The sequence below is a fragment of the Chionomys nivalis genome, chromosome 16 (genome assembly GCF_950005125.1).
Source record: "Chionomys nivalis chromosome 16, mChiNiv1.1, whole genome shotgun sequence".
Classification (NCBI taxonomy): domain Eukaryota; kingdom Metazoa; phylum Chordata; class Mammalia; order Rodentia; family Cricetidae; genus Chionomys; species Chionomys nivalis.
The window spans coordinates 3,136,829-3,158,856 of NC_080101.1; the positions used below are offsets into that span (position 1 = coordinate 3,136,829).

The 22,028-nt window shown below is 45.0% G+C and overlaps 1 protein-coding gene across 1 annotated transcript; it reads right to left on the reverse strand.

The window, feature by feature from the left end:
• Positions 1-517: 517 nt before the first annotated feature.
• On the reverse strand, positions 518-20,444 carry Tmem64 (transmembrane protein 64). The gene is made up of 3 exons (XM_057791144.1): positions 19,524-20,444; positions 4,624-4,779; positions 518-2,604 (listed from the first exon to the last, which is right to left on the reverse strand). The coding sequence occupies exons 1-3, from the start codon at positions 20,334-20,336 to the stop codon at positions 2,413-2,415; spliced, it is 1,161 nt and encodes a 386-aa protein (XP_057647127.1). The 5' UTR covers positions 20,337-20,444; the 3' UTR covers positions 518-2,412.
• Positions 20,445-22,028: the final 1,584 nt, after the last annotated feature.

Below are 22,028 nucleotides of genomic sequence, written 5' to 3' on the forward strand. Positions count from 1 at the left end.
TCCAGCCACTTCCAAACACAAACTGGAAATGAGCATTCTAACGACAGACTTGATGGTGGGACTTTCCATCAAGAGTACAGATTTCAATAATTCACAAATCAGAGGATCAAATAAAAATGACTTAAAAATCACAGTAAGTATAAACTTGGTTTTAGAAAGAGGTAATGCAAATTTGTCAAAGTGGCAATCTCAGGGAAAAGAGCACAAAACTCTCATCAGTTTGAAAACTAGGTGGACTCCGGATGAATCGAGAGCATCTCCAGACTGTAGTGAGCCAGTGTAAAAGAACTGCAGCATTTCATTTCCTGTGGATACGCACTGCGTACAGACATACGGCTGGAGGGTATGCACCCAGCAGGAAAGCACGGCCTGGGGACAGGCTGCCTGGAGACAGGGTCAGAGACAGAGTGACCATGGCAGAGCTGTGCTGCACATGGCACAATGACAGGGCAGTAATGGGACCCTGGGAAAGTACAGTTAGCGTAGTATTTTAGAGACCGTCAGTCCATAGTATTATAAAAGTTGATGATTTATTATATAAAGTTATGATTGGCAGAATACAGAAAAGTATTTTTAACCTTTACATATTTAATACAAAGTCCAAGGAAAGTGTTAACATCTGGAAGAACTCATTACCAAAGGACACTCATTTGGTGAAGTCAATAGAATGCACTTCAAAATACATGAACTGTAACACAAGAATGGAAACAGCGATCTTAAACAAGGATTCCTCTAACAAAACATTAACTAATGGTAAACACAATGTTGCTAAGTCCTCCCTAAAAGAATAAATTAAATATTTCCTTTACTGGGATGGTCAAACTAAAACAAAATTTAAAACCAAAATAGGCAACAGGGACTCAAAGTATACAGAGTTATTTTTCTACCAGTCGCGCCATAGACCAATGCTTCCCACCAAGGCCACTGGCGTAAGTAAGGGAAGAAAACAACTTGAATAGGGTAAAATCTTGTACATCAGCATGATCAAATTCATCTCTACCGTAAGACTACAAAAATCTGCTTAAAAAGGATTACTCTGTAGGTCAGCAGAAAACAGGGCAAAGGTTTTTACTGCAAAGAAAAGGCAGAGGAGGGAGCTCTGAGAGCTGGAAAAGTCAGAAAAATGAAATACTTAACAGAAAATGTTCCTGTATCTCTACAATCTCATTCGTAACCAAATCAACTAATGGTTGAGTTTACAATTAAACTATTTTCAAGATGAAGCTGAATAGTGAATGCACGCCGTACGAATCCATGGTGGGTTGCTGTGTTCTACAGCCCTAAGTGCTGCTCGTAAACACACATGCTACGAGAAAAAGAACAGAGAATTTCACATTTCAGAATTCCTGAGTCGTACCAGGGAAAAGGAATACCAAAGCCCCAAATCAAACAGCAATAATGCAGCAGAGAACACAAACATGGGCATTGCGATAAAATTATGTTTATAGTTTTAAAGCTGAAGACTATGGGGACAAATATATAAGAACTTTAATGGAACTATATACATGATTTTAAAGCTCGTTTCTTTCTAACAAGGCGTTTTGACTAAGCAAGGCCACCAGAACAACAACTTCAGAGATGGTAAACCCATCATTTTGTAGGAATAATTTTTATTTCAAAGCCTAATTATTAATATAAAAAGGGAAAATGGTTCAGTAAGAGTGCTAATCACACAGCCCTTTGATGAGGTCTAACGGGTGAGAACAACATAAAGAAATAAGCATGTGGCTTCTCCTTTCGAGCCACCACCCACTAAATCAGTTCCCTTTTGCTTTGCATATAACACAGTGGAAACAAAAAGGAATCTTAAGAGCACTTCAGTCCCACAATGTAGGATTTAAGCTTATATGAAAAGGTGTAAAGACCCACAATGATATAATGCTTGATAATATACATTCAACTGAAATACACTTATTTTCTCATAAGCAAAGAAAATGAAGTAAAGTTGTCCTGCTTAAAACAACAACAGAAATAAAACAAAAACAGAAACATCAGTTTACTCCTTCTGGAAAGACCACCTAAGCCAAGAGCATCCAGCAATGATCCGTGCAGGACTGCAGACTTTACTCCTTTGAAGACAGATGCAGAAAACTATCCATGGGCTTTATAAATAAAGATACTAAACAGAAAGAACTTTCTGGGTTATTTCTGTCCCTACGTCCCAGCAATAACGCAATTCGACAACACTAAAGTGCACACTATAGGCATTACAGGCCTAACAAGGGGCAGCCGGAGCGGCTTCTACATTGACAGACCCAGAAAATGATTCTTGCTTTTAGAAAATTGTGCAATTTAAAAACTAGTCAGTTTTGTTTGTGCCACAATGAGCAAGCAGCACTGTGCCCGCCACTAGGGATGTGACCGCCAGGCCTGGACAGCACACTAGCTCTTGACAACCACAGTGTGTAAGACTCATACAACATTGATTCCACCTCCAGAAAACGTGAGTGTCCTCTTGCTGTAGAAGGAAGAGCCACTGGCATTGGGCTGACTGCTTTTAACCAGAGAGGTTTTCATTTCCATCTCACAAGCTACGATAGCTGCGTTCAGTTCCACTTGAGCTCGGTGGACCACATAAAACATGAGGCCTATGCTTATAACAATCTGTAAGGAGAAACAGAACAGCCGTTACCAACAAGGCACAGAAGTAAAGGCCATGGATTCAATAAATAGTGGCATAAACAGAGCTTTACACAGCCGGTCAGTAAGAGTGGGAGCAGCAAGCCACGTTTTAAATAGCTATTTGCCAAACACTGAGCAGCCCCTGTTCAATAAAATGCTAATTTGGGCATTAGAAAAGTAGGTTTCTAAATACTGTAATTGTTTTATTTCTCCTAAAGAAATATCATATATTTTTGCAAAACTAAAAGTTTTGAGACCTTTTAGTAGATTATAATGCCATGTAAAGAAATGGAGATAATGTTAGTGGAATCTGTGTTACAGGCTGTGTAAGATGCTAAATCTGTTTAAGGCACACTGAATTTGTGGTAACAGACTCAGGAGCTACAGGAAATGGCCAACTCAGTGTGCAGGGCAGGGGACACACACACTGGCTTTCTCAGCAGGCATGCACTTTCTTCGTCTCATGGAGTAGAAAAGAAAAAAAGGAAAGAAACAAACAGGATATAAAAGCTCTCTAAAGTTTCTCTTTTTAAATGAAAGGAGGCAGAGGAACAAGACTTCTGCAGAAACACAAGCGCCTCTTCCGTCACTGACAGGAAAGCAGGCTGGAGTACGGGAGAAGATTAAGGAGAAACAGCTCTCCTGGATATACGGAGGCTCCTGGCCCTCAGGAAGAAGAGGCGATCTACTGAAGACAGAGAGGAGGTCGGGAGAGGACAAGTGAGAGGAGGAAGCTGACAAGGAGCAGCTCAGATGTGGGGAGCTGAACACTGGAGAAGCCGTGTTAGCCATCTGCTTGTGGTACCTCTGACCATACATAACACATACAAAACAGATCAAACGTGGACTTCTGTGGGAGTGGAGTTCTGGAAAGAGAGACTAGAAACATAACATGAGCAAGAAGGGAGAGATGCTGCACGTCTAGACGAGAACAGGCATAGAAAATGTTTCAGTTTTGCAATGAGCTGGCTCTCCTCAGGCTGTTGGCTGTAAAACCCAGAAAGCAAATTATTTGTGGCTCATTTCTAGCACGGAAAGAATCTGTCAAGCTTACTTGCTCTACTAATTGTACCCTAAGCTTCACTTTTCCCTTGTCAATGGCACCACCATGACCACTCCCCCTCCCCACTTTACAACCACATGAAATCCTTGCTGAAACAACCTGAGCTGCAACTGAGGCCAAGGCCAAGCCACAACATCGCTGTGGTCTCTGTCAATGCCTGAGCTAAGAACTGTGTGCCTTTTCCTTTCTGTAATGTACTTTAAGTTTCAATAAGCCCACTCAAAGGGGTTAACAAATTATGGGAAAGAGAGGTTCTATAGTTTTAGAAAGCATTAATGATTGCAGTTGAGTAATCTACAAAGACAGCATAAAAATATAAAATTCAATAATGAAAATGTGCAAACTAGTGAGGAATTTTACTCTAACATGGAATTTTTAAAATATCTTAGACATATTTCTAATTTCTAGGAAAGAAGACAAGATACATACTTAATTTATCTTAAGGAACCTTGGAAATGCAATATATGCCAGAATCTTCACTGTACTTTGAAATGAATAAACTACACATAATATACTGTAGGCAGGACACACACAAAATTTAACATTATGTGATTAGCATGCTTATCCATGTAAATAAAGCAAGCAAAACAAAATTTCTAAACTTAGATAAAAACCAACTCCTTAAATGTCAAATATTACAAAAATTTTTGAAGGCAAAGCTTTCACACAAAGTCATGATACAGCATTTGACTTGCAGTGATTTTAAAAACAATCTCTGTAAAAAAAAATCTTATTTTTATGATTTTTTTATTATTTTGAAACAGATATCCAATACATCTGACCAAATCTATGTACTTCAAGGTGTCCACAAATTTTAACTATTATCCAAATATCAAACTATCTACAATGAAACAATCCTTCAGCTGTGGTGAGGAAACACCAGGCTTAAATCATCAATGCAGAGGGTAGAGCCGGGCAACCCCTGGCCTTAGACTCACCTGTAAACAAAAGACAAAATATCCACTAACACTTTGTTCTGCAATGACGTCTTCCATTGTCCTCAGGGTGGTGCCCAGGTACGAGTTTAGAAGCTGAGTTGGAAGCAGTCCAAGTGAAGATGCCATCAGATAGTTGGGTAAGGAAAGATCAGCAATCTAGAAGCAGATCCAAGTACAAAGTCACAGCATGGCCTCTCCAAGTCTCTATCAGGGTAGAGCTGAGCATGGATGAAGCATCTGAACTTGTGATAAACAAAGATTTGCTGTTCTGTTCTACTGCTATTAAAAGAGAGCATCTAGTAACCATTTTTCTTACCTATAAATAAAATCCACACACAGATCACTAAACTTCTTTGAGTCCGTCTTGTCTTAGTAAGTAAGCATCAATGGAGTTAGTAAGTGGCAATGGAGTTACCAAGGAATGCTGGAACAGTCTAATGCGGGGCTGAGAACTCAAGGAATCGCTACTGTCTCCGTCATTCTCAATGCAGAAACAGCAGCAGTGTGTATTCCTTGGTGTCTGTGATACTTTCTACCTTCTTGCTATTAAAAAATAAATCCACAAAGCTGTTGTGGAATATTTGTTTAACTAGGCAAAGATGTGTCCTATTTGTTTATGTTGCAGAACATTAACTACGTAAGGGTGTGTTACATTTGTCTAGTTATGTAAAGATGTGTTCATTTGTTTCACCTCGCCTGCCTAAGGTACCTGATTGGTCGAATAAAAAGCTGATCAGCCAGTAGCTAGGCAGGACGGACAGGTGGTGCTGGTGGGCAGAGAGTTAAGTTAGGAGGAGAAATGTAGGCAAAAGGAGAGAAAAGAGAAAAGGACACACCTGGGACCAGAGGCCAGGCAGCTGTCAGTCAACCAGGCACAAGAAGCAGGAAAGTGAGCCAGAAGGGAGGGAGGGAGGGAAGGAAGGATCCCTGATGTGGGATTCCCCTCTGTATGTTATGAATATGTTTCATTACCATTGGTTATTAAAGAAGCTTTTTAGACAATGCCTTAGTAGAGTAAAGCCAAGCAGGAAATCTGAACAGAGATATAAAAAGTAGGTGGAGTCAGGGAGACACCATGTAGACGCTGAAGGACAAAGCCACAAGCAGCCAGTCAGAATATTAGCTGTAGGCACCAAAGCCTCGTGGTGATTCATAGATTAATAGGAATGGGTTAATTTAAAATGTAAGAGTTGGCTAGAAATATACCTAAGCTATTGGCCAAGCAGTATTGTAATTAATATACTTTCTGTGTTATTATTTGGGTCTGGGAGGCTGAGAAATGAACAAGCAGTCTCCGACTAAAAAGCCCCGTGGCAAAATGTAGATAAAGAGAAAGATTAAAATAAGAGCTAAGATAAGGCTAAACTAATACAAAGTCTCCGCGTCCTGGTTTGGGAGCTGGTTGGTGGCTTAAAAGAAAGCCTATTACACAAAGCCACAGTGAATGCATGTGCATATTAACAAGTGGAAGTCAGCAAACTCCCAAGAATCTAATTCCCAGCTGGGCAGCAGTGGCGCACGCCTTTAATCTCAGGATTTGAGGGGTGGAGGCAGACAGATCTGTGAGCTCAAGGCCAGCCTGGTCTACAGCTTTGAGTTCCAGAACAGTCAAGGACTGTTTCACAGAGAAACCCTGTCTCGGGGGAAAAAAGAAAAAAAAATAAATAAAAAGAATCTAATTTCCAGTGTTTATGGCCTGGGCAATTCTTTCCTCAAATATGGGCTGCCTCCTGCTCACTTCTTAGCAAACAGACTCTAGCAGACAAAATGAGAAATCACTTCTAAGATAAAATGAAAAGAAGGTCTCCGCCTATCACACCCCAGCAGGCCAGCTGCTGTAGTGCAGAAGCAGCTCTGTGTGAAAGGAACTGGGGATCTGTAGCCAGAGCTAGCAAAGGTCCAGCCGGAAGTGGGCTCTCAGTCTCAAGATGGTTAGAGGCCCGGCTCACACTAACTGTAGAACTATGGGAGAGCAAATCTGTAGAGCCCTCACCCTGACAACACTACAAAGTTCTGAAGTGATCTGTTAAACAGAAAGAAATACGCATCTCAGCTACCTCAGGGTAGATCACGAGGAAAGCACCTACCGATGCATATCAAATCACAGGGGTTTGCATACTCACTGCAAGTAATAATGTGCATCATAATATGTGTCCTTCATGCTCATTAACTGTAATAAATGACAATCTTGGAGATAAGGAAAACTTATATCTTACCTTGACACCATCTGCACTGTGGGTTTTTTATACTGACTATTTTTAATGTTCTTTGATGGTTTTATTTGTTTGTACTTGCCCCTTGTTCTCAGAATTTCTTTTCTTCATAGTGTCCTTTACACAGAAAGGACCTGCTTCCATGTATCATATGTGTCACATGTTCTTACAGTGCTGTCCCCAGACCCTAAATTCATAGTGTCCTTTACACAGAGAGGACCTGCTTCCATCTATCCTATGTATCACACATTCTTACAGTGCTGTCCCCAGACCCTAAATTCTGAGACGAGGTCTCACGATGTTGTCCAGGCAGACTCAAATGCTGGGCTCCAGCTTTCCTCCCGTCCCAGACTTTTCCAAGGAGTTGGCACCACAGTACCTGGTTCATGTTCCTCTTAGAGAAACATAAACATATAACCAAACACCACTGTGGGAAAACACTATTTCTGTTACTTTTTATGGAGTCTTTTTGCTTGTATTCTTAATTGTTTTCTTATTAGTTTACCTTTTTAATATTCACCATTGTATAATTTTGGAATATATTCACATTAAAGGTAACGTGTGGATGTATTCCTTTCTCTTCCCAGCGGCTAATTTTGCTAGCGTTACACACTGGCCCATCAAGGCTTCTCTACAAATGTCCTGTTCCTGTCAACACCACTCATTCTATTTACCACATCCATTCTCACTGCTTATTCTTACTGATCATCCTGCTATTGAAAGAACTAAATTAAATTTTATAATAAATATGGATATTGATAGAAGATCTACATATTCCCTATCCTTATCCAGAATTTTTTACATAAGTGCTCAAATCTTTAACATGTTTTATTGAAGTTTGGCTAATTAAATCATGTGTCATGCATTTATTAGTCTAATTCTAATCGCCTATATTTTGAGAGTAACATCATCATACCCCTATTTAAATATTAGGCTTTTTAAAACTATTTTTAAGCTCTAGTAGTTCAGCTACCTATAGACAGTTGCTTTATGACTATCATAAATGCATACAATAATTGTGCGGTCATAAATGAACAGGAGATGCAGCACTGGGTTGGAAAGCACATTACTGCGACAAGTTGCTAATTCATTTCATCTATCACTGAGCCTGTAACTGTCCACACCAGATGCCCTGATACTTGCTGAAAGATACAGAGTAAGACACAGCAATTATCCTTAAAGGAAACACACATAACACACGACTACCTCAGACACAGACAGGACAGGAGCCTTGAGATGGACTAAGTGCAGAACACTGAAGTGCACAGAGGAATCAGAATCAGTATGGGAGTCTAGGCCAAGGGAAGACTCTGTGGAAAAGGCAGCCGTAGGGATGGACACAAAAACCTGCGTGGGTTGAGCAGCAAACTTGGGTACCATGAGGAAGGCAGGTGTTCTGGGAAAAGCCTGAACACAGACAGCGTGGGAGGCAAAGTACAGACACATTAATGCAGTTGGCAGTACATTCTGGATTGTTTAGACACATGCCAGAGAATCATGAGCACTAAGGATGCTAAGAGTCACTAAGACGAAACCTGTTAGCAGACTTGACAAAGAAGACCAAGACACACACGCAAAAAGAACCAGGGAGTTTATTCATAGAAGAGGGTCCTTCTTTAGAATAAATGTGTTAAATGTTTACAATGAAAAAACAGGGCAAAAATGAGTGATAAAAATCCTATGCAATGGTTTACATAAAATTTATCAAAATTGTATTTAAAATAAATATGAGGGGGCTGGAGAGGAAGCCTGCAACTCCAAAAGCTCCAGTTTCTGGGAATCCAATGCCCTCCAGCCCCCTCCATGACATACACATACATGCTTAGCATATACACATACACACATAGAAACATAACAACCGGAGAGGGAGGATGCGGGATTACCCTCTGTATGCTGTGAATACCATTGGTTAATAAAGGAACTGCTTTGGGCCTATAGCAGAGCTATAGGGGAACAGAGCTAGGCAGGGAAAACTAAACTGAATGCTGGGAGAAAGGAAGACGGAGCCAGAGAGAAGCCATGTAGCCCCCTCCATCTACACCGGAACTTTTCCTGGTAAGCCACAGCCACATGGCAATACATAGATTAACAGAAATGGGTTAAGATGTAAGAGTTAGCCAGTAAGAAGCTAGAGCTAATGGACCAAGCAGTGATTTAATTAATACAGGTTCTTTGTGATTATTTTGGGAGTCTGGGCAGCTGGGAAACAAACAAGCGGCCCCTTTCCTTCCAACAAGGGGGTGTGGAGACAGAGATCAGTGGTTTAGAGTATTACTGCTGGTTTGGTTTCCATCACCTAGTTTGGTTTCCATCACCCACACTGGGCAGCTCAGGAACCCAAAGTCCTCTCTGGTCCTCCAGAGGTATGGGGACTCAGGTGTAAATACCAGTTTACACACACACACTCACATAATTTAAAAGGTTAAAAATCTTAAAAATACTGATGCTACATTCCAAAATGTTCTAATATAAACCTTCAGACCAGTCTTCAATGGAATGGAATGTCTCTGAACAAGAAGCCATAATTGCTATTCAAAGGGCATCAAAAACATCCAAATGAGAATGTAAACGGATTTCAGCAATTGGAACAGACTCGGACCCTCAACTCTTTAACACGACTACTGCCCATGAGCAAGTCCAAGTTTATCAAAATGTCAGGATGAACCCTCATCATGGCAAAGTGCCGCCACTTCCATGTATGGTTTCTATAGAGTTGTCTCAGAGAAGCAAATGGCGAACCAGATACTCAGTGTGAACAGCTTTGTTAGAGGAACACAACACGATCCGTTCCTAAGCTATTAATAACATTACTGAAGATAAGATTCCCCCTTATTTAATGTAGACAAATCCTAGTCAGATCCTGCACTTTCTCCAGTCTTCGACAAATACAGCTTCCTACAGAGACCTCCCCCGACGTTCTCCTCACAGAAGTTAAGTGTCTATCCCCTTGCCTCATTTTCAGAGATAGGAATCCACCAAGCTCAATGCCACTGGGATTGCCTTCTAGAGTACCCTGGGGCCTCTGCTGCCAAGGGATCCTCCAAGTTCAAACAGCCCATGGGAATGTCAGCCCAGAACCTCAGTGTGAGCTGGAGAGTTGCTATGGTCAGAGACAGAAACTATCTATTGAGATTTTTCAGAGTCTGAGTGCTACCGGATAGACACATATATGCATATGACATAAAAATATACATACTGCAAAAATATTCGTTTTATTTATGTGTATGTGTATGGCTGTGACGTACAAGTACTCGGGTACCTGAAGAGCCCAGAAAAGCCTATCAGGTTTAAACTGGAGTCCCACCTGGGCACTGGGAACCAGGACCTTTGTAAGAGCAGCAAGTGCCGTTTGTCTTCTCATCGCCAGAGTTTCTGTGACTCACCTGGAGAGCAACTGGGACCCTGCATTCTTCTCAGGCAGGGCATAGAATATAAGTCCTGAGAATTCTGCTCTAGAAATAAGATCATTTTATAAGATTACCATTCTCACACAGAGTTTTACAAACTCTCATTTTTGCATAGAATAGCTCGACATGGAATTACTGAAGAGCATACAGCAATGAGCTCAGAGGCCTCAAGTTTCATCCATAACTCTGTACGTCAACACTGGCTGGGCAAACTGCACCATCGAGCATGTGCTTGGTGCAGTGCATGGGGTGCGCATCTGCACTGCTGCTCACTGTCAGCTACGACTAAGGCACTGTAAGAATTCTAAGTCCAACATACTCAGTACTACACAGGAAATCATGAATCTCTACAAAGACCAAAGTTCAAGGACCATAGCTCCTACTTTTCGTGAAGTTCCTGACATAGTGTGTGTTCTTCCTCAGACAACCCCCAATTCTTACTGTCGATTTTTCAGAAAGGTCAGAGAAGAGGGAGAAAGAGTTCAAAGGCAGTAGGTGGTTTTCACTCTTAGGAAAAAGAAAACTATTCCAACTGGCTAGGGACTGGGGCGTAGCTCCGTCAGTAGGATACTCGCACAGTATGCATGAAGCTCTGGAATCATCCACACAGAGGCATCCACAGAGTGCAGGCCTGCACCTGTGTGTGTGGGGGGGTGTGGGTGCGTGGGTGTGAGGTGCAGGCCTGAGGCTCTCAGGAAGTCAAGGCCATCTTCCACTACTGAGGAATGCAAGACTGATATAGGGGATCCTGTCTCAAAACAACAAAACCAAACCCACTGAAAGCAAACACACCCTAGGTGTCACCCCTCTTCTTCACGCCTTTCCTATTTACTACGACTTGTTAAATGCATCTTCTGAACATCAATTCCCCCACTCAGTGTCTTCCTCTACAGTGAGGACTGAATCCCACAGAAAGGTCCTTACAGGCAAACTAATCCTCAGTCAGTTCTGGCCCGTGGTCTCTGAAGGGACGGATTCCCCAGTGTCAACTCCGTCTCATCTCGACAGTCTAGCCTTTGGCCATCCGCTGCAGGTCTCCTGGCTCCAGCCATACCTAAATGCTCTTAGCTCCTAGGACATCCCATGCTCCTTCCTCAGGAGCTTCCCACTCCCTTGACGAGGGCAACCGCCATTTGTTGCACAGTCAAAGATTCCTTGAAGGAATTCTGACACCCAAACACAGCACAGAAGTGCTCCCAGCAGGTGTGGACAGTCCTCACCCTCACCCTGGAAGACTAAGAAGTGCTCCCAGCAGGTGGGATGGACAGTCCTCACCCCTCACACTGGAAGACTAAGAAGTGCTCCCAGCAGGTGTGGACAGTCCTCACCCTCACACTGGAAGACTAAGAAGTGCTCCCAGCAGGTGTGGACAGTCCTCACCCTCACACTGGAAGACTAAGAAGTGCTCCTAGCAGGTGGGATGGACAGTCCTCACCCCTCACACTGGAAGACTAAGAAGTGCTCCCAGCAGGTGTGGACAGTCCTCACCCTCACACTGGAAGACTAAGAAGTGCTCCTAGCAGGTGGGATGGACAGTTCTTGCCCCTCACACCAAAAGCAACTTGAGGTATCACAATGTGTGTGTCCCTGGCCCAGACTAATCTGAGTGAAGAAAGCCATCTATCTGGTTTTCTTTATTCTCCTAGACTAGGATGTAAATATCTAATAAATATTAGCTGCAAACATGCACTGACTGGAGGCTAGTTGTATCAATCTCAGAACTGGTTTGTTTACAAATATCGAAACAGTAAAGGTTGATATCTACAAACAGCCTGAAGATGTTTTGAAAAGAAAAGTTTACTTGTAATAAACTATTGCCCTAGCAACAGAAAGCATTTTGCCTAGAAACTCACCACCAGCAGAATTTACACATATGACTAGAAAGCGTGTCTTCACTGCAGTGTTCACGCCTCGGGTCGTTAGGCTTTGACTTACTCACAGTTATTCATGGGCAGCATCGAGAGCAGCAGCGAGCACACAGTCGGTGACTACTAATTGCACGCTGGATGGATACTGAATGGAACCAAAGTATTTCAAGCAACTTCTGCATCAAAACTGAGATACTCTATTAAGTGTCAACCTTGATATTCCTGAGAAAAATCTTGTTACTAGAAAAAGGTAGGACTCTGAGGAAGCCCATTCTATCAGACAGGACGAATGAATCCTACTGACAGAAATAGCTTGGTCTTCTGACCACAATCTAATCATACCTAAAGTGGGAAGTGCTCCTAATGGCTCCCAAGCAATCTGGAGAACAATGGGCTTTTGAGAGCCTGATTAACACATAGCACTGGCTCTTGGGGGGGGGGGGGGTAACAATGGCCATTTGAGAGCCTGATTAACACATAGTGCTGGCTCTTCCTGAGATGGGGAGAACAATGGCCATTTGAGAGCCTGATTAACACATAGCACCTGCTCTTCCTGGGGCGGGGGGATGCAACCTTATTAAATATAACCTCTAGGACACAAGCTGAAAATTCTTTTCATAGTTTGATGACTTTTCCTATGCATTCAACAAAAACTGGTCCAACACCTTTATGTGTAAGGTCCAGCTGTATGGTCAAAAAGTCATGTCGCAGCACACTGAGCAAAAGAAGGCCACAAAAACCATTTACAACACTAACTCACGTTAGAAAAACAGAGTAGTAACTACAAAGCAAAGTAAGCACAAAAATGCTAAGCAGTGTTTTCTTGATTTGTACGTTTCAGGCTCTCGGTAACAAACACACTCTGTAAAGGGAAAGCCCACGTGAAAACAGCTTTCATATCTCTCTACTTTGACTTTCCTATGTCTTCAGGCCGGGAAGGTTATTAACCCTCACACTGCTCTGAGCTACAGATGGAGATGCCTGGAACTCACGCCTGTATATGACAGACACCAGAGGGTAGGTTAGATAACTGCTGAGCATCAAAAGAGAGACGGGCTTCCAGGAAATCATCAACAGCCAGCTGTCTGCAGTGAGACAGGAGGGCTGAGGATGTGGCTAAGATACTATCAGTGTGTCAATCTGCTCGCCCTATCCAGCCCTTCAGAGCAGATACCAACTCTCCCAAAGTGGACCATCGCCTATTCTGGCCTGCAACGCACATGCAGCAAATCAGTGTATTTTCACAGGAAATAAACGATAATGTGGTACATTACCTCGGGTCCAGTATCATAATCTTTACTCCAGTCTATGACTTTATGCATAAGGAAATGAAAAGACATTTTTTATAAAGCATGCTCCCAATAAATTTCTTTAGAAAAAGTTATACCACTGCTTAAAATACCTGCTTTTAAAAAAGCAAACTCGGAGACCGTGCCTACTCAAACCAGTTACCAGCAAGAGAACTGGAGTCCAGACATACTCAATGACTTCGCCATGGCCCACACAGTAGCTGACCAGAACCACAAGTCTCCAGGGTCCCCAGGCGACCACATTACCACATTTATGGCTTTAGACAAATTTGCCAACATATTTTTAATAAACTAATTGTAATAAATGAAAGTTCAACTGTGAATAAAATTACTAAAAGAAACTCATCTTGATAAATCAAATTCCAGGGGAATATACTCAAGGGTCGGTATGCCTGTTTTAAGTTATAATGACATCTTTGGCCGTCAGTGTTCCGTCAGTACAGGCTTTCTGGTCTCTCACTCAGAATAAATCAAATAAAGAAGCAGAGTCTCTAGTGGCTGCTTCTGACCGTCTGAGCCTCCACACACACAGCTGGAGTAATGAAGAGTTGGCAGCGTCAACCCCTGAAGGTGCCCGTGGAGACACTGCATGTTGAAGGCTGCGTGACGGCTGACGCTTGGTATTTTTACATTTGCTTACTTTACTTTGTTTTCACTTTACACACAAGACATACTACTTCTGCTTAAATAGTTCTGTCTTGAAAAGATGGGACGGACTTGAAAACTCACAGGCCTCTCTCCCACTGCAGCAGCAGTAGCTGAGGCTTGGTGGGCCTTTTGTTGTACTGAATATAAAGCAGCAGTGGCTAAAGTCTTTCCACCAAGTGTGAAGTCAGAAAGATTTAACTGTGCAGGCATAGGGTCGACCTCAACAACTGAACCTTTAGTCTTTGCTTAACAAAAGAGAGAGAAAAAGAGAGAGTCCGAAAGGAAGGAGGAAGGAAGGAAGGAGGGAGGGAGGGAGGGAGGGAGGGAGGGAGGGAGGGAGGGAGGGAGGGAGGGAGGGAGGGAGGGAGGGGGGGGGGAGGGAGGGAGGGAGGGAGGGGGGAGGGAGGGAGGGAGGGAGGGAGGGAGGGAGGGATGCAAAGAACAGACATGACGTACAGATGCCCGAATCTCAGTCTCACAGAACGCTCATGCGCATGAAATCACCCTGTGGTGGAGTTTGGTCTGACAACTTACTCAGCTCTGCAGAACTCTGTACACCACCTGACAGCAGGAGGAAGATGCTTGATACCCAGGGTTGCTAAGGACAGCAACCTCTGAGAAAGCCAGTGCTCCTTGCATGAAACTGAAACAGGCACTAGCTAAGGGCAAGTTATTTTATCACTCTGTCTTCAACTGTCTCAACTCTAAAATGAAGGTAGGTGTGAGCATTGAGTAAGTAATGTGCACTTGAGAGACTGGTGCCCAGTGTTCCATACAGACAGTGCAGACGGAGTGAAACGTTTACAAATGAGCTTCTTGTCCTATTTTGGGGCTGCAGAGAGCAGAAAGAAATAGTAAATAATGAGCAAACATAACATATCACAGTTTTGTAGTAGATATTACTAAACATGATTTATAACATAAACTCTATCTCGAAAGAGTAACTATAAGTTCCCCGGATGACTAAGCAGACGCTGGAGCCAAGTCTGGTTCAAGTCTGTGACATTTGTCCTTCAGGAAACACCACCTCCTAAGACCAATGTGTTTCCACTGCTGTGATGGAAAACTAAGGGAATCAGGCATGTAACTCTGCTCTGTACGTGGAAGTGGTACAGTGCGTGAGGAAGACGGCACGTACGCTACCATTGACAGTTCTTACAATATTTAAGGTTAAAGGATATGTTTCATATATTTAAGGTTAGTGAAAATAAATTTCCCATGTACACTTGTTTGTAAGACAGAATATATAGTTTTTGACACTGTATTATTTTTTTCTTCGACTAAAGCAGAAAAGATGTTTAGGAACTCCCCGTGGCACAGTTTTACATCAGAGCCACTTGGTGTGGAAATATTATTATGAATCTCACTACTCATACAACCCACACTCATGGAGTCTTCTGGGATCAAGAACAGCGTTTACTGGAAGTAACTTTAGAATGCAGGTCTCCAGGGGGGTCTCGCAGAGTGGATAGTACAAGGACAGCTCACTGTTTATTAGGTGAAGGGGAGGCAGTCTGAACAGACTTGTCAGAGCATTTCTTCCGATCTCACTCTACGAATTCTGTTCCTCTACCTACTAGCAACAATCCCTCCTTACTGATCCGAGTCCCTTTAACTAGACTGAGGAAAGTGAGACCTGAGGTTTCCAGGAGAGGAGGGATTTCATTTGCTAAATTTAAATAGTGTCTGCTTCTAAGGGTGCTGGGCATTAAATAATGAAGACATCAAAAGGTGCACAGCAACTATAGATATAGCAACTCTTAACTATAGAGGATAAGAGAGGAAATAACCCAAAGGTAGGTGAAGTCATCCTCAGGGTGGGGAAATTCAGAGATAGTGTTAACCAGATCACATTTGGGCTGCCGTGATTTTTTAGACAAAGATAGGAGAGTGTAGAAGGCAGTGACAGCTGGTCTGAGGTAGAGGTTCCTGGACAGAGCAGAGGCAATGGGCTGGACTGAAGTGTGAGGAGGCAAACCCCACAGGACAGGGACAACAATGCCTGGGATGGGGAAGGTGTGCCAAGTACCAGAAGTACTGAGACTTCACTAGGTGCCACCCCTCTCTCCTGCCACCAAATCCACCGTTCCTGTGAGGTTAGTTACGAGCAGGCAACTTGGACCCAGCAAAAAGGGAAAACCACTGCATGAGACTTCAGAGCGCAGAATTAATTCACTGTTCTCAGCAACCACGTGCAAGGCAATGTAACTTGTATTTGCATCTAGTCCTCTTTCAAAGTCCTGGCACAGCTGTCCCAAGGCTGGTCAGAATTTATGCTCACAGTTCACACTGTGAAATGGTAAGAGTCGAAGGGCTGAGAACCTGGAAATCTCAGTGCGAATTCTAGCTTAGAATCATTAAACGTGGGGAACAGCCATCCAGTCCCTTTCAGAGTGCAGTCAGCGCTGGGTATGGGGACTCACGCAATGAAGCAGGCAACTTGCTGAGGCCGGGGAAAAGTAAGATCACTACTAGGGACGCTTGAAAGTACACAACACAGTTCCGTGTTCACAGCACCAAGGGCAAGGCAATGGCTCTGCCAGATCAAACCTCACAGTCAAAACAACATAAGGTCCCTCCCCAAAACAAAGTTCGACCTATACCTGCATAAAGCAGAATAAGTGAACCTTTGCTTTAGCCTAGAGAAATGGAGTCTGTCACTGATGCCCAGGTTAGCCTACCACCGACAATCCAGTAAGAGCGAACAGTCATCTCAGGTGTGTGTCCGGGCAGGAACCGTACTTAGCAACACGCAAATTCTAAGGTCAGAGATCCACAGCGATGGGCAGCAAGACCTGCCTATACAAGATCTCACCAAAGAGGCTGTGAGGAGGGAGACGCTTCACAGTTTGCAAGAAAAAATGATGGAACAGAAAAATGTAAATACAGACGTAGAGAATTATATTTCTTAAAGCTTAAGTACCAATTCTATAAAGTGCTATTTTCTAGTCTGAGAGTTTCAAATGTTGTGTGTCAGCTTGCTAATCTCTTTCTAGCACACGAGGATAATTAAAGAATTTGGTTAAGATCTAGAAGCAAAGAGAGCCCTTTTCCGTCTTCAGTATACTCAACTTTTATGACTGGCTTCTTCCTCTAAAATGTAACTACTTTGACCAGCAACAGTTAAGTCAGGTAAATAATGCCTTCAGCTCGTTATCTAATAGACATGACTCCACAGCCTGTTTGAGGAAGAAAGGAGTTCACACAGCAGGAACCAAGCAAAGATATTTTCAAAACCTGTGCTTTGCATGGCCTTTAAACCTAACTTCCTCTTTGAGCTAAATATTTTACCCATCGAGTAAATGAGAAAACAGCTTCAACTCGGGGGAGGAATGGGGTACTTTCAAAAGTTTAATAAGGAGAAGACAAAAGAAGTATGCCTGGGTAGGTAGGATGGGCATGAAACTGAGAATGAAGTTCGAGAAGGCAAAGGGGAAAATCAGGTTAAAGGCAACATTACCCTATCCTTCGCACTTCTGAGTAAACACAACAAACGGCCTCCCCTGCCATAAGCCAGCTTAGATGATGCCAATGACCAGACCTTGTCTAGTGGCTTCCTATGCTGTCCTGCGCGTTTGTGTATGAGAATTTTATGGCAGCACACACCACAGCAGCTGGTGGCGTGTTTGAACCGAAGCCCTGCCTCTGCAGGTGACTCTACAAGTTCCAGGGTAAGGGCGGCTTCCTTTCTTTCTTTCTGTGGTAACAATACCCTCTTACCCTTTTCAATAACAAAGTCGTCTTTTTCTCCTGATCCAGGAATGCCAAAACTCATACTGAATAATCTTAAACTATTTCCAGTAGTAAAGTACTTCTTACAAATTTAACACTGTGACAGAAAAAAGTAACACTGTAAATCAATAAATATCTTCCTCAATGTGTATGGATTTATTGAACAATTGAACAATATTCATGAAGAAACAGAGAGGGCCATAGGTTGAGACTCTATCTAGGCCAGAGTTGAAAGTCTGGCTCCACCACTTATTCCAGGTGACCACAGACAGTAACAGCAGAAGGAGCACACAGCAGACAAAATCCAACTTGGGTCTGCAAGCCAGCCTCTGCTGCATACATGTATCTTATGTAATCCCGGTATTCTATCAAACACGGTCCAATACTTCCCTCATTGACACACAAACGGAGGTACAGAAAGAACAGACAACTTAGCCAAGGTCAGCAGACACTTAGACAGCCCGTGCTCTCTCACTGGCTGCAGGCAACAACTTTCAGATGTGTACAGTCACTGCTACTGGCTAAAAAGAGCCTAGAAGGGCAGTTAACACATTCTGTGGGGATGAGGGGAGATGCAGGCTGTGCTAGAGACAGAGCACACTATCAGAAGGAAACTACACAGTAGTCTAAGGTTGACAGAAATCTATGGTCATATTTCACAATGCAAAAAGGTAAAATTTGAAAGGCGAGGCCAAATTACTGCTGACTCTCAATACTTCATGCGGTTCCCTTTTAGTTGGGGGCTGAATATCTGGGAATCTTGCATGTGAACTCTAGCTTAGAATCACCAAACGGGAAACTCGGTCATCTAGTCCTTTTACTGTAAAAGTGAAGTCAAAGCTTTTAATCAGCTCTTCTCAACTAAGGAAGCTGAGGCAGGAGAACCACTGCCAGTCTGAGGCCAGTCTAAGCTACAAAGTGAGTTCTCTAGGACAGCCTGGGCTAGAGTTACACACTGTCTTAAGACAAAACAAGGTCAGATAGGTTTAATAATTTGTCCTAAAGCCATAAAGTTTCTCATCTAGTAGTCCCGACCTCACCAGCTGTGTTTCTACCTGAAATCGGGTGCACGCTAGCTACTAGAGAGATCTATACAGAATAAGCAGAACGTATATAAACAGGGCAAGAGGGAGACTCAAGATGGTGTAAGAAAAGTAGAAGTTCATTGTTTTATTAACCAGCCCGACTAATTTCAAAACAGAACTCTTAGCTTTTACATAGCATTACAGCAAATTACTTTTAAGAATAACAAATCTAGACAAACTCCAAAAACTGGAGCCTACTGCTGTCTCCTGCACTGTTAAAACAAAAGCGGCCCCAAGCCCCATGTAATCAGATACTTGAATCAAAACCTGGATGCCTTTACGCAGGGCAGAGAGTATGCTAGGGCGGTCAAGTGCCCAAGAGCTGCCAAAGCTGCTTCAGACACGCAACGGCAACGGGACACTTACCTTTGCCCGCCTCCCCTGACCCAAGTGAAAAGGATACTTCATTTTCTATCAAACTCATACACAAACACACGCACCCAGAAAAAACAGTTCTGTATCAGGTCTTCCGAGGGGCTGTGTTATACGCATTTATAGGATAAATTTCTCAGGGTACCATGAAAATGTCAATGGCTCCTCTGCTGGGTATCTATCTGATGGAGGGCCTCCCAGGGTGGCCACAGGCCGCTAAAAGACAGATCTGGGGAGAGAGGTTGGCGAGGGGGACCCCACTTACCGAAAACACTGCATTCTGAAGCCCAAAAGGTATGGGAGTCAGCCGGGCCAGCGCCACCACCTTCAGGCCGCTTCCTCCCTCCACGACGCGGATAACGGCGCTCAGCTTGTCGCTGCTCTGGATCCTGGCGGCCACCCAGGCGGTGAGCAGCCGCTTGCAAACCACATGAGCGATGAAGGTGCCGATGAGGACGCCCACCACCATGAGCCCCATGCCTAGCACGAAGCCGTACAGGTAGCCGGCCGCCACATTGAGCACGATGTAGCCCCAGCCGCAGGGGAAGGAGACCACGATGAAGCCCACGACGAAGAGCAGGACCCCGAGCAGCGAGTCGAGGCTCTCCACCCAGAGCAGGAGGTGCTGCAGGTAGCGGCGGACCAGGGCCAGGGAAGCGAAGCACAGGGCGGCCAGCACGCACACCAGCACGAGGCTCCGGCACCAACAGGTGCTGCCGAGGCAGCAGCACCGCCAGTTTCTCACCTCGGCCACCCCGACCACCACGCCGCCGCCGCCGCTGCCGCCGCCGCTCCCGGGGCCGCCCGACAACGCCCCGGCAGGCGCCGGCAAGCCCGAGGCCGCGGGCGGACCGTGGCGCTCCAGATAGGCGCCGAGCAGGGCGCCCGAGGCCGCCGCTGCCGCCGCTGCCGCCGCCGCGCTGGCCCCGCCCCCGCGGGGAAGGCGGTCCTCGGGGCGGTCCCCGCCCACCGTCCGCTCCGGTGCCCGGCGGCCCGGCTGCTCCGCGCCGCCCAGCCGACCGGCGTGCTGCAAGGCCCGGGGCAGCGAGTGGAGCAGGCTCCCGCCGGGACTCCGCATGCCTGAGCCTCAGCCGACCAGGGTCTCCGCTCCCCCCGCGTCCGCCGCTCGGCGGCCTTCCATGGCAACCCCGCACGCCGGGCCTCGGCTCCCTGCGTCCGCTGGCGGGGAGGGAACGGCCCGAGATGGCGAAGACGCGGTCCCGCCGAGAGTCGGTCGAGTGTGGACTGGGCGGCCAGCAGAGCCCGCCCCGTTGGCCCGAGGGGGCGTGGCGAGATAAGGGGCGGGGCCATCGCTGGGCTGCTGGCCACGCCTCCGTGACGCCCGGCCTGGGTCTCTAGGGCAACGGAGGCCTCTGCGGGCGGCGGGCAGGAGGATGGAGCGGAGGGGGAAGCCACTGGAAGCGGAAGGGGGGGGGGACCCCGGGCTGCGCGCTCCCCGCTCCCCCGGGCGCGCGCGTGCCTGCGTGTCACAGACCCTTGGCCGCAGCAGCCGGCCCTCTTGCCCGGCGCCTGCCTAGCGGTTCCCGAAGTGAGCTCTCCTGCTGTCGCTCACACCCGAGGCTGTCTGGCGACTTCAGAGGAGGGCAGATGTGCCTTCCCAGAGAGCCAGGTCCCTCCCAGTGTTGTTCCACAACTCTGCCCCAGGGCATTGGTTGTGAGAATTGACTGGGAATGTGTCTTCTCAGTTCCTAGTCCTTTGCTGAGTGCCAAGCAGTGCTGGGGACAGCGGGAAAGATCCTTGGAAGACCTCTGTTAAGGGCTCCTCTTACCAGGGGACCCCTTTTCACTGACTGTAAACTGATTGATGGCTGAGGCAGCTATAGCAGGGTGAGGAGTCAAGGATCCTATTTAGAGTTCTTATTTGAGGTAGTCGATAAGGAGCCATTGACCAAAGGAAAATATGACCAAAAAAAAAAAAAAAAATGAGGTGGATGCGTAAGAGTTGAGATGGCCAAAATACCATCCAAAATGTGGCATTCCAGTAGATGGTTGAAAATACAACTATGGCATTGACACGAGTTATCTATCACTCCTAGTAATGTCTAGTAATGTTGGCATTGGGGTACAGGCGGCAGTTAAAACCACGGTTATGGGCAAGTAACTGGTGATAGGTGCACCAAACACCGCCTGTTCTCAGTGCGTGGTAGGCTGGCTTGTCTGTCCAAGCCTTGTGTCTGGGTCCATCTTCACGACATAGTTTGCCAGTGAATTGTGACTAGCTTCTAGATGCGGATGCAAAGACTTTCCAAAATACTTTCCCTCTGTGGCATGTCAGCTATCAGTGTTCCAGACCGTGAGCTCTAGGGTTCTTCATCTTCAGAAGATACTGAGGAATAAGAATTTCTATTACTTCGTGAGTTGGGAGGAAAACAACCAACGTGAGAGTGTTTTTACCAGGGCAGGTCTTTTTCACTTCTCAGCGATCTGAGAATAGTTCTAAGAAATGAAAATTGAGACAGTATTGTGCTGCTTAGATTCTTGTGATTAGAATCTGAAAGATTGCCTCGATACTAAATTATTGTTGTTGTTGCTGTTGCTGTTGTTGTTAGGAACCCAGGAATATTTTCCACTGTGTTCTCTAGCCGTGGTTTACTACCATGACACCAACTCCGTAAGTAAGCCTTGAGTTAGTCTCCAGTTCACATTTTACAGGAGACTATAATCCAGATGCAGAGCCCTTGGTTCTGAGCCAGCTCGCGGGCTGCTGGCCGGCCTGGATGTGCCAATCTTGGATCATGAGTCCTTATCT

Excerpts from the sequence above, each read along its gene's own strand:
- Tmem64 (XM_057791144.1), bottom strand. The coding sequence starts at position 20,336 with ATGCGGAGTCCCGGCGGGAGCCTGCTCCACTCGCTGCCCCGGGCCTTG. Across the intron at positions 4,780-19,523 it reads TTCAGAATGCAGTGTTTTCG|ATTGCTGATCTTTCCTTACC; the intron begins GTAAGTGGGGTC and ends ATCTGCTTCTAG. Across the intron at positions 2,605-4,623 it reads ATTTTGTCTTTTGTTTACAG|ATTGTTATAAGCATAGGCCT; the intron begins GTGAGTCTAAGG and ends TTCTCCTTACAG.